Source organism: Paroedura picta, chromosome 16, assembly GCF_049243985.1.
Source record: "Paroedura picta isolate Pp20150507F chromosome 16, Ppicta_v3.0, whole genome shotgun sequence".
NCBI classification, from domain to species: domain Eukaryota; kingdom Metazoa; phylum Chordata; class Lepidosauria; order Squamata; family Gekkonidae; genus Paroedura; species Paroedura picta.
In genome coordinates this window covers 14,140,770-14,152,819 of record NC_135384.1, presented here as the reverse complement: position 1 = coordinate 14,152,819, position 12,050 = coordinate 14,140,770, and the positions used below count along the sequence as shown (strand labels likewise).

The window sequence follows — 12,050 nt, the reverse complement described above, 5'->3', positions numbered from 1 at the left end:
TCTTTTCTTGAAGCCTCTTTCTTTCTTTTCTTGAAGGGGGGGGGGAGAAGCCAAGCAGGGAGCCTCTTTCTTTTCTTGGAGGAGAGGGGGAGAGGATCGAAAAAGGCAGAGGAGGGAGGAAAAGTCCAGGACCAACAGAAGTTGACAGAAGTTAGGGGCTTCTCCTTTTAGGCAAGCGTGTCACATGACCAGGTGTGGCCTATCAGAGGTTCTCTACCATGCAGCTTTCTTTATTCAGGATTTTCAGCACTCCAAGATATTGCACACTAAAGGTAGGGTCACTCCGGATCAATCCTTCTTGCTGCAGAAGGAAAATTAAAATCACCCCAAATCCGAACGGAAATCGCATTCTGTGTAGAGGGCAGGGGCTGAATCGATCTGGGGCTGGAATAAACGCTCCAGTTTACACCCAGGTCTTTGGTTGAAGCTAGGTTTCAGAGAAAACTAGGGACCCTGCTCTGGCCCACGCTACTCTACTCTGCGATCCTGTAATTGTATGGTTTGACTTTAAATTGGGGCAGGATTGCTGATTATGCCACTGTTTTATGAGATTTGTGGGATTTTGTGGACTTAATGGTATTGAGGATTATGATTTATTTTAATAAGGTTTTTATTTGTCTTTCTGTATCCTGCCATGAGTCTTGGGGGAGTGGAGAGAGAAAAATCTAAATAATAAATAATAGTAAATATATTTTACTTATTAATTATTACAGACTGGTCATTTGGATAGATCCTAAAAATCTGAAGTTCTCCAAACCAAGTAGAATGATGAGTTTCCTCCTTTAGCATGCCTTTGCGTGTGTACATATTAAGTTAAATTATGCCGCTGCCCATGGACATTTGAGATCAAGGCCAAAACTGTCAGCAACACTATTATTAGGAAGGTATGCCCAGTCATTAAAATTGTTTTCTTGCTGGGCAAGAAATGTCCAGGGGCATTCACTGCATCTAAAACCACCATAAATTAGCCAGGCTTTGATGCATAGATACAGAGAGTCACATAAATCTTCTTTATACATCAGTAAGGTCATTTCATCAAAGAAAGTCAGACTACGAAAAGGAACAACAATTTCATCCATAGAAAAGAATCTAAGAATCCCCAGGAAATGAATTGTACTGAGTAATGAAGGTAAAGTGGGTAAACTATCCATTAATGGAAACTTCTAGCATGTCAGTGTAGATTAAACCAGTTCAAAGACACCCGCAGATTCATTTCCTTATCCATGGAAAATCAGAATAAAATTCATGCTGATGACATGGTGCATGTCAACATATATCTAGGCATGGAGGAAAAGTTGGTCACAAGGAAGATATCTGTACAGCTGCTGCTTTTATTGCTGGGCCATGCTGCAGGCATGAAGAATCCCACCCAATGCACCACAACAGTCGATCTTCTTCCTATTCCTCATGCTTTTAATCAGCCAGGTGACCTGATTGTGGGTGAGATTGTTTCTCAGATCTTCTACGCATACAAAGCTCCCTCATTCAAAGAGCAGCCTACACAATTGTTCATTTCTGAGCCTATGTAAGCCACTCTTTGTACTATTTATTCATACTCTTTGTACCATTTATTCATTTAGCTACATTCTCTTTGTATAAAGTGTTTCTAAACAGAAAGAGAAGTTTGGCTTTCTTCTTGTGGACACAAATTATATAATTTGAGAAGAGAGGAAGTGGAGAATTAGCATAGTGCCAAAAACGGAAAGTTAATTCATATAGATTGCTTCTTCCATAAAACAGACAGAGTGGAGACATCCAGGTAGGATTATGTGTTCACCTGCAACCATCCCAATGCATTTTTAAAAAAATACCATTATGCATGGGAATACAACCTAAAAAGGCATATTACTTATTTTGGATCCCAATATACCTATTAACAAAACTATCCATTACGTAAATTGATTCAGTATTTCAGTAGAGGCCAGTCTTTATAGGGCTGAGCTATGATGTAAACTAATCATGGCCTCTTATCCATATTTATAATCCTACTGTATGCAAAGGAACACAATATATTTTTTTTATAGCAGTGTGATGAAAATTAGCACTTGTCTAAGCACAATGAAAAGCACAATAGCAGCACAGTTAAAAGAACAAAAGTGAGAGGTTAATCTAAAATTTAAATGTCATACGAAGGAGAGGTATAAATATGAAGAACTAAAGGAAGATAAAATTTTGTTCCTTGGTTTTCAAGCTCATCTAGAACTCTCTTTATAGATCGGTCCCAAAGAACTACCAACACAACCTGGCCATGGCTTTTGCCATCAAAGAAATCAATGGGAATCCCAACATCTTACCGAACATCACTTTGGGCTTCCACATTCTCAACAGCTACTATGTGGCAAGGATGACCTATAAAGCCACCCTGAGCTTCCTTTCTTCACAGCACAAATTTCTCCCCAATTTCCAGTGTGATAAACAGAACAATCAGATTGCAATTATTGGAGGACAGAATTCAAAGATGTCTGTCAATATAGCCACCATAAGCACCATATACAATATACCACAGGTAGGCCATCACTAGAAGGGACAGCCCATAGGGTGGTATGGAAACATAATTGAATGTATGTAATTCTTTTTTCATTCTAATATACATACACTTTTTTCCAGCTTGCTTATGGATCATTATCACCAGCACATGGTAGCCAGTTGCTCGTTTCTTCTGTGTATCAGATGGTCCCAAATGAAGCCACTCAATACATGGGAGTTATCAAGTTATTTCTCTACTTCAGATGGACCTGGATTGTTCTCTTTGTTGCAGGAGATGACAGTGGGGACAGGTTCTTGCAGATCATCATGCCAATGCTCTCTGAGAATGGCATCTGTTTTGACTTCAGTATAAGAATACCAAAGCAGAATTATTTCCAAGATGAGGTGGATGTGCTTTTAAAACAGGAAGAATATTTCACACTTCTCACTCAAACCAAAGCCAATGTGCACTTTGTATATGGAGAAAACTCATCCATGTTCAATTTGAGATTGTTGTTGCTTTTACTAAGCTTTATTTCATTTCCACCCCTGCATAAGGTATGGATTGTCACATGCCACTGGGATTTTGAATCACTGTCTGTCCAAAGAACTTGGGACGTTGAAACTTTTCATGGTGCCCTATCCCTTGCTGTCCACTCAAATCAGCCACCAGGATTCAAAATGTTCCAGCAGTCCATAAGCCCTTCCTGGATAGAAGGAGATGGTTTTATCGAGAACTTCTGGGAGCAGGCATTTGGTTGTTCACTGAGGAATCCAGATGTTCAGGGGGGTGGCAACAAAATGTGCTCTGGAGAGGAGAAGCTGGATTCTATTCCACTACTTGTATTTGAAATGAGCATGACTGGCCACAGTTATAATGTCTACAATGCTGTTTATGCAGTGGCACATGCATTGCATGCTATCTACATATTTAAATCTAAACGTAAAGAAATAGAAAAACGGAAGAGCCTAGTCTTCAATAATGTGCAACCCTGGCAGGTAACTCCTTCTCAAACTGGATATCACAAAGAAACTCTTCTTTTTTATATTTTACATTTAAATTATTTCTATTGCATCCATGTCTACATATTGAAACAGTTTCCAAATATACACCAAATAAAAGGACAGTATACATAGGATTAAAGATGATGAAAAACAAAGAAATAACTCTAATATCAATAAGCAGAGTGAAATAATGAAGAAAATATCATGAATACTATTTAATGACATATAGATAACCATTACCGTGGGCACACAGATCATGATCCCTGGAGATGATTTTCATTGAGCAGGAGATTGGACTAGATGGTCTGTATGGTGCTTTTCAGCTCTTTGATGGTTTGATTTACTGTTCATGCACTGGGTATGCTAATCTTTAGTTAATGTGATGATGTGGTCATACCCTTTTACCTCCCTTGGAAACAGGATTTTCTCTCCAGTTTTTTTCTTTTCCAGTTTTTTTCTTTTCTCTTATAGTAGCCCCCTGATCTATTTTCTACTTTTCTGGAGATCCATGGAGAACCCTTTCACTTTATTGTATTTTGATCTTGGGTCAGCCCAGGTACTTGAGGGAAGAGACACAAACACCCTCTTAACTAAACCTCTGTAAATGGCATACAAGAGGCTTTGGAATGTTTAAAACTAAATCAAAATATTTTATTCAAGGTCAAAGGAGAAAGCTCAGGTGAAACTGGTGTAAAATGTATGAGATGAATCAAGTATTAATATCAGGTAATGTAATCTAATAACAATCTCATATTTATAAGTTTTCAGCAAGTAAGAATCTTAAAACTTTTCACAGAGACTTTGAAACAGCAGCTCATATAATGCTGCTCCAACAATCAAGGCATCATAACCCTGTAGCGTTACGGTGAGTATATTGACAGCTTTTCTGGACCAGGAGAAATTTCTAAACACCCTTCAGAGTCAGATCCACATAGTGTGTTACATCTGACCAACCTGCAAGCAACTCAGGTATCAACAATCATGACCCAAAAAGTAGGTTCATACATGGTGCAACAGTCAAAACTGGCAAAAGGACCTATAAACTACAGAGCTATGGGTTTATATCTGGCAAGATACCCAAACAGTTATTTGTGGGAAGCATTTTGTTCAAGGCCAAAATACTTTACAACTTTCTTTTATTATCAATGAATAGTACCACTATCTTATGGTAGGACATTATTCTTTCTGTCCCAATGTCTATAGGAGATATTCTGGATCTTAGGAATTCAATAAATCACAATGCTATTGGTTAGTCTTCCTTACATTTTATTTCGTTTCCCCCTGTTAATCAGCTGAACATATTTTTAAGGAGCATCACATTCAATACCACGGCTGGTGACACCATACAGTTTAATGAAAATGGGGAACTGAAAGTTGGTTTTGATGTTACCAACTGGGTCACTTTCCCAAATGGCTCCTTCATCAGAGTAAAAGTTGGAAGGTTTGATCCTTGGGCTCCTCCAGGAGAACAATTGACCATTCATGATGATCAAATTGTGTGGCACAGAACATTTAATCAGGTGGGATATCTTCATGTATATTAAAAAAATATATCGATATATTCAAGTTTTATCTGCCAGTATTTTGAATCTGTCACCCCCATTCACCTTCTTCCAATAATCTGCATAACTCATGGGTTATGTTCATGTATCTATATTGACCATGTATCTACTATGATCCCTAGCATTGACCATAGAGTATTTTGGTGATAGATAACACTGATATATCATTTGTTTTCCTCTGTAATCTTTATTAGAAGAACACTTACGTGGAGCTGATACACTTTCTTTTTAGACCAGTTTAGAACAGGGGCCTCCACGATTCTGATCTAAAAATTGGTTTGCCAGGGTGTAAACTGCACAGAGCTTCCAATCCCACGTCAATTCAGTCCCTGCTGTCTACACAGAATGAGATTTCCATTTTGATTTTGGGCGATTTAAATTTTCCTTCTGCAGCAAGAAGGATTGATCCGGAGTGACCCTATGTTTATTGTGCGATATCTTTCAAGATTCGGATTAAGAAAGCAGGCTGTTTTGAATCTGAGCTCTTGTCTGTGGTAGAGACTCTCTGATTGGCTAAAACTCCTCATGTGACAAGCTTGTTTTAAAGGAGAAGCCCCTAATTTCTTTCAACTTCTGTCGGTCTTGGATTTTTTTCTCCCTTCTCTGCTTTCTTTGATCCTCTCTTTCCCCCCTCAAAGAAATGAAAGAGGCTCCCTGCTTGGCTCCTCTCCCCCCCTTCAAGAAAAGAAAGAGGCTTGGCTCCCCCCCCCTTCTGAACTACCCTAACCACATGCAGAACACCCTCCTGTTTCAATGGGGAGGGGGTGAAAGAGTAAGACCTGAGTTCAAATTGATCTGAATTCAACAGGATTGACAATGGAATAAACAAAGTAAGTGCAGACTCTGCCCAGGACTGCCTAACTGTAAAAGAAAAAAAATATTATAAGGCTGTTTCATCATTTAAAATTAGCCTAACTCAAATCACAAACAAAGATAACTTGGAATGCCAAAGACCACATGAGGTTATTTTGAGATCCAAAAGTGCGAACTGGTGAGCACTGATCAAAGCCACTGAATCTAATAATACCAAGGAATTCTGTAGATAAACCTCTCATATTCATAATTCCCCATCTAGTTTTATGGCCAATACTATCTCATCTGAGAGGTGGGAGCATCACATTATACACAAATCAGTTGCTGATTCCCTATCCTCACATCAACCCAGATTTTAACCTTCCTTAGACTCTGGTTTCAGCCTATGAAATAAACATTTTAATTGAATAAAGGATGGTGAGAATGCTCCAGCTGATTGGCCAAAATCAAATATAGATTGATGGGGTCCAATCCTGCCAGCTCTTTTTACCTTCATTTATAGAACAGCCCAAATGCCACAAAATGGTGCTTGGCCATTATTGTACCCTTGTTTAAGAATGGTTGTATAACTCATCTGGAAAATTATAGGCCTATTTGTTTGTTAAATACAATCAGCAAATTCTATAATGAACATTGTTTAAAATTATGCAAATGGAAGGTAACCTTGAGCAGGCACAGGTAGAATTAAGGCATGGTAGTTCAACAACGGATCACTGTCTAATTTGAGATTACTGAAAAGCATGTTCTTTTCTGCAAAGGACTTTACAGCATTTCTCAAAATTTGAAGCATTTGTTGATTTATCCTTGATGTTTTAGGCTGATCCTGCACTGAGTGGGGGGTTGGATTATATGGCCTCTTTGACACCTTAACCTCTATGATTGTATGATTCTAAAGCGGCCTTCAGTACAGTGCCTCATGGGCAGATGTGGCTAGACATGGGCAATTTGGTTCAGACAGGCCAAAACATACTAAAATCAATTCAGCTGAATTTTGCTCTCCCGCCATGAAATTGCGCACTATGTATGTGGATCAGAAAATTTCTCTCTGATCCAATTTCAAAAGTACCAAGAGCCATTTGTCACTGGCAACTTAAATTATGTTTTAAATATTGAATATACCATCTTAAAGTTTTTATGTTGTCAGATCTTTTAAAAAATTTATAGTACTGTTACTGTTTTTTCTCTTTTTAAATTGTCTTAGTTTTTAATTGCTTGTATTTTAATTTTGATCTGAATGACGGTAAATAAATATTGATTGATATTAAAATCAATGTTGATTTAGGCAATTTTCAGGGCTATCCATGCCAAACCTGCCATCCTTGCATTTAAATAGGCTATATCAGTGGTAGCTGAATCACACTTTGGTGATTTATCCGTGATTCAGCCTGTTTAAATGCATGGTAGGTTAACAACGAATCACTGTCTAATTTGAGGTTACTGAAAACCATGTTCTTTTCTAATCTGCCAATTAATAATAAACATTGTTAAACTAGCACAAGGTATCACGTTATTCTCTTGTCCCATCTCCCATTTCAGGAACGTGCAGTATCACCCTCTATACAATGGTCTTGGAAAGCTACCAAGATATCTGCTGATATCAGCAACAACACTGTGAGATGAATTAGGGAAAGGCTGGCCCAAGGTGAAACTAGTGAATTTTCATGGCTCTGTGATCTGAACCAGGGTTTCCTAAATTATCCTCTAACACACTGTCAGATTGCTCTGCTGTTAACAGCACAGATTGTGCTCATCTGAGGTTCTCAGTGGATATGTTGAATGTACCAATCTGCCTTTCTGTTTATGGATAGGTTCTACCACTTTCCGTGTGCAATGATCACTGCCTTCCTGGCTACAGCCGAAAAAAGAAGGAGGGAAAGAAATTTTGCTGCTATGACTGTGTTCTATGTTCAGATGGGATGATCTCTGAGCAGATAGGTAGGAAAGAGAATGAACAATCACTCATACATAATATTATATTATACTAGATCCAATATAAGATCATGCACAAAGCACTACGTGATCCATAGCATCTGGGCATATTTGGGGCATCTTATTTTGCTGTTTACTTTCCTGACTAAGATTGCAAAACCTTCATTTCAACAGACAAAGAAAAAACCACGATACAAATATGTTAATGTTATGATTCAGACATAGGAACCCTGTGTTAGAATTCATTAAGGTCTACTGTCATCATTGTCCTTTTTTTTTGGGCTCATCACAAAACTGATAGATCTGTTCTAAATGAGTAGTAATATCAGGGCTCTCTCAGCCTCATCTACCTCAAAAGGTGTCTGATGTGTGGAGAGCAAAGAAAGGTGACTATAAGCTTTCTTTCTCTCTTTTCAGATATGGATAGCTGTGTTCTTTGCCCACATGATAAGTTTTCAAATTACAACAAAAATCAATGTCTTCCAAAGGATATAAAGTTCCTTTCTTATGAAGAACCCATAGGCATCATCGTAGCAACCTTGGCTATTTCTTTCTCCCTGGTCACCGCTATAATATTTGGAACATTTTTGAAGCACCAGGATACTCCCATAGTCAAAGCCAACAACCGCAGTCTGACTTATCTTCTTCTCACATCCCTTGCTCACTGCTTCCTCTCCGCCTTGCTCTTCATTGGGCAGCCTGGAAAAGTGACCTGCCTTCTCCGACAAACAAGTTTTGCCATCATATTCTCAGTAGCTATTTCCAGTGTACTGGCCAAAACAATCACTGTGGTTCTGGCCTTCGTGGCTACCAAACCGGGCTCTAGGCTAAGGCCATTGGTGGGGAAGAAACAGGCCTATTCTCTTGTCCTTACGTGCTCCCTTGTTCAAGTAGGCATTTGTGTTCTTTGGATCAGTACATCCTCTCCATTCCCAGATAAGGACCTGCATTCACTGAAGGAGACAATCATACTGGAATGCAATGAGGGCTCAGCTGCCATGTTTTTCTGTGTCCTGGGCTACATGGGCTTCCTAGCTGCAGTCAGCTTCATGGTGGCTTTCCTAGCCAGGAGGTTGCCTGACAGTTTCAATGAAGCCAAGTTTATCACTTTCAGCATGTTGCTCTTTTGCAGTGTTTGGCTGTCTTTTATTCCAAGCTACCTGAGCACCAAAGGGAAATCCATGGTAGCTGTGGAGATCTTCTCCATCTTAATCTCTAGTGCCGGCTTACTTGGCTGCATTTTTTCACCGAAAATTTATATCATTGTCCTTAGGCCTGAACTAAACAATAGAAAATTTCTTGTAAAGAGGTAATATTAATAAAATATGTTATTGTCTGTATTATTTTGTGCACTCTCTTAAATTACTACAGACCTATAATTCCTAAGTTTACATACCCAAATTGTTGGCATTTGCAGTGTTATAAATCTGTTTATATTCTCAGAGTTATTTTCTTAGTCTTAAAAATTGTCATCTCTCTTAAAGTGCCACAGTTTCTTAGTGTCCATATCTAACATTGTGTCATTTGACCTGGAGTGGTACTTTTGATATATTTAATTTGTCTCTGTGTGTGTTTTTTAGGTGTTGGCAAGTCACTTTCGACTTCTAGTGACCATATACATTAATGATGTCCAGATTTATTTGTTAACAACTCTGCACTCTGTTTTCTATGCACTCTCTCTTAATGTCCATATCTAACATTGTGGCACTTGACCTGATATGGATCTCTTTAAATTCTCATAGAGTTGTTTCCTTAGTCTTAACATTAATTGTCCACTTCTACAATACATAACACTAACAGAAATACTTATCAGAGTTTTAAAATCATTTCTGGGTTTCTACATCTGGGTTGGGAAATAGCAGCAGAATTTGGGGGTAGACCTTGAGGAGAGTGGTGTTTGAGGAATGGAGGGATTTCAGTGGGGTATGATACACCCCACTGTCCAGGAGAACTTATCTTTGTTTCTTGGAGATCATTTGTAGATATGGGAGAACTTCATGCCCAAACTTGAGACTGGCAATCTTAAACTACTTACTTAAGTGATCTATCTATTTGGACATTCCTTCTAGCTTGTGACTAGGCAGATCTGAGAGTGAATGAATGAATGAAGTAACTTTTCATAGAATTATGTCTTAGGCCCTGCACTTTCCAACTTCTATATAAATGATTTGATCCAAGTGTTTCAAGATTCAGACTTGCATCCCCCAATATTAGCTGGTTGCCCAATCCCTATACTGCTTTATGCCAATGATGTAGTTCTTCTTTCAAGAACCCCCATAGGGATTAGGCGAATGCTCAAAATACTTGCCCAATATTGTGAAAAAGAACACCTTGAAATTAACTACCAGAAGACCAAGGCCATGGCATTTGGCAAATGTCCAAAATCTAAAACATGGATGCTAAATGGGCACAAAATTGAACAAGTAACCAAATTTAAATATTTAGGTGTATATATTTAGGCGTATATATGAACCACTCCTTCTATGATTCTATGATTCTATGATTCTATGATTCTATGATTCTATGATTCTATGATTCTATGATTCTATGATTCTATGATTCTATGATTCTATGATTCTATGATTCTATGATTCTATGATTCAAGCCTCTGGAGCAAAGAGAATCCATTATTCATATACATCAGAACTAAGGCAAAGATCAGCAAATAATATATTGACATTCCATCGAACAAAGGGCAGATTCTTTATACCAGCAGCCCTGAAACTATACTCTGCTAAATCTCTAGCCCAACTCACTTATGGTGCATTTTTGGGTGCTCTGACATCAGATACTATCAAGCTTGAAAGGATCCAGCCTAAATTCCTTTGGGCACTCCTCCAACTTCCATGCTGTATAACCAACTCTATGGTGCATCTGGAAACAGGAATGTTAATGGTCCAAGACAAAATCTACCTGTCAGGAAAAGGAATGTGGCTGAAACGAATACATAACCCACAGGGTATAGTTTCTTTAACCCTGAATGACAACTTCCAATCTTCTTGGACTAAGGCTGTTCACAGAGGAATTCAAAGTCTGGGCTTCTCCATACACTTATTATCCAAATTAGCTCATGATGAAGCTGCATCATTAGTTAAGCAGTGGATACAAGACAATCGACGTCAACTGGACCTGAGTAAAACTCCAACTTTTTTGGCCCCAGTTAAAACAAGATATGTTCTGGCCCTTGCCGCTTATTTGTCTCAGCTGGTAATAAGTAAGCAAAGAGGGGTATTTACCCTTGCAAGATGCTCTGTCTTGCCTTCAGCTCTTGTAGAGGGTCGCTATACGAACATTTTCCTTACACTGAGACAATGTTTTTATGGGAGTGGTGAAATTGATACAAGATTGTATATATTGTTCCACTGCCCTGATTATATAGACATTCGTAGCAACTTGATTGAACCACTCCTTAAAAAGTTGCCAGAACATCATGATGCAAAGAGTGATGAGTTCCCCCAGGTGACAACTCAGCTGGCTAAGTTTTGTGCCACCACCATAAAAATCCGATGCTCTAAATTAGCATAATATTAAGCTCTAATTTATCATCTGTTTTAAACTGCGTTATATCAAATGACGATCTTTTTTTTTTGGTCTTTTATATATTACCTTCATACAACTTGGTCTGCACGATTGTAATAAAGTTTGAACTGAACTTATCTCTCTCCATGGACATGGAATTCACTTCTTTCTAGCATGTGACTAGGCAGATATTAGAGTAAATGAATGAAGCATCTCCCTTTTAATGTAATTATAATTTTGTTAAATTGCCTTCTCTAACAGAACGATGGACATTCCAAGGAGAAGCAAAGTTATATATCAAGCTTATATACCTTATGACCATAGGACAGCTATTACTTGTGATCTGGCTCATGCCATCAAAAAGACACTATTTGTTATGCAACAGTTTGATTGTCCCAACTGTTTCCTGAGAAGCAATCACAGTGATGTGACTTGACTAGGTTTCTTGTGTAGGCTTCATTAGGATTATTTTGCAAGGTTCAGCACAGATGATGCAACACTCTGAGTTTATTACAATTTCTGATAAGGAAATGTAGCAGAAGGCTCTAGGGTGATACATTTTTAAATCCACAGAACAAAACTATTAACAAAAATTTGTTTGTTGCTTTATTGCCATGGGTTTCAAGAATAGTAAAATATAGCGACAATTCGTAGGCATTACAAAAAAAACTCCTCCCTCACCGGTGTTCTGTTTTATGTTTTGTTGCTTACTGCCTCTCTGCAAATGGCAAATCTAGTTTTTTCATGGATTGTCAG

At 38.3% G+C, this 12,050-nt stretch overlaps 1 protein-coding gene across 1 annotated transcript; it reads left to right on the top strand.

The window, feature by feature from the left end:
- The first annotated feature begins 2,248 nt into the window (after positions 1 to 2,248).
- LOC143825401 (vomeronasal type-2 receptor 26-like) lies at positions 2,249 to 11,730 on the top strand. Its single transcript, XM_077313431.1, has 8 exons — positions 2,249 to 2,506; positions 2,608 to 3,024; positions 4,330 to 4,539; positions 4,764 to 4,991; positions 7,383 to 7,457; positions 7,655 to 7,781; positions 8,193 to 8,847; positions 11,556 to 11,730. The coding sequence occupies exons 1-8, from the start codon at positions 2,249 to 2,251 to the stop codon at positions 11,728 to 11,730; spliced, it is 2,145 nt and encodes a 714-aa protein (XP_077169546.1).
- The last annotated feature ends 320 nt before the right edge of the window (positions 11,731 to 12,050 follow it).

Coding starts and splice junctions, on each gene's coding strand:
- LOC143825401 (XM_077313431.1), top strand. CDS start 2,249: ATGGCTTTTGCCATCAAAGAAATCAATGGGAATCCCAACATCTTACCG. Junction 2,507..2,607: donor CCATATACAATATACCACAG/GTAGGCCATCAC, acceptor ACTTTTTTCCAG/CTTGCTTATGGATCATTATC. Junction 3,025..4,329: donor CATTTCCACCCCTGCATAAG/GTATGGATTGTC, acceptor ATAACCCTGTAG/CGTTACGGTGAGTATATTGA.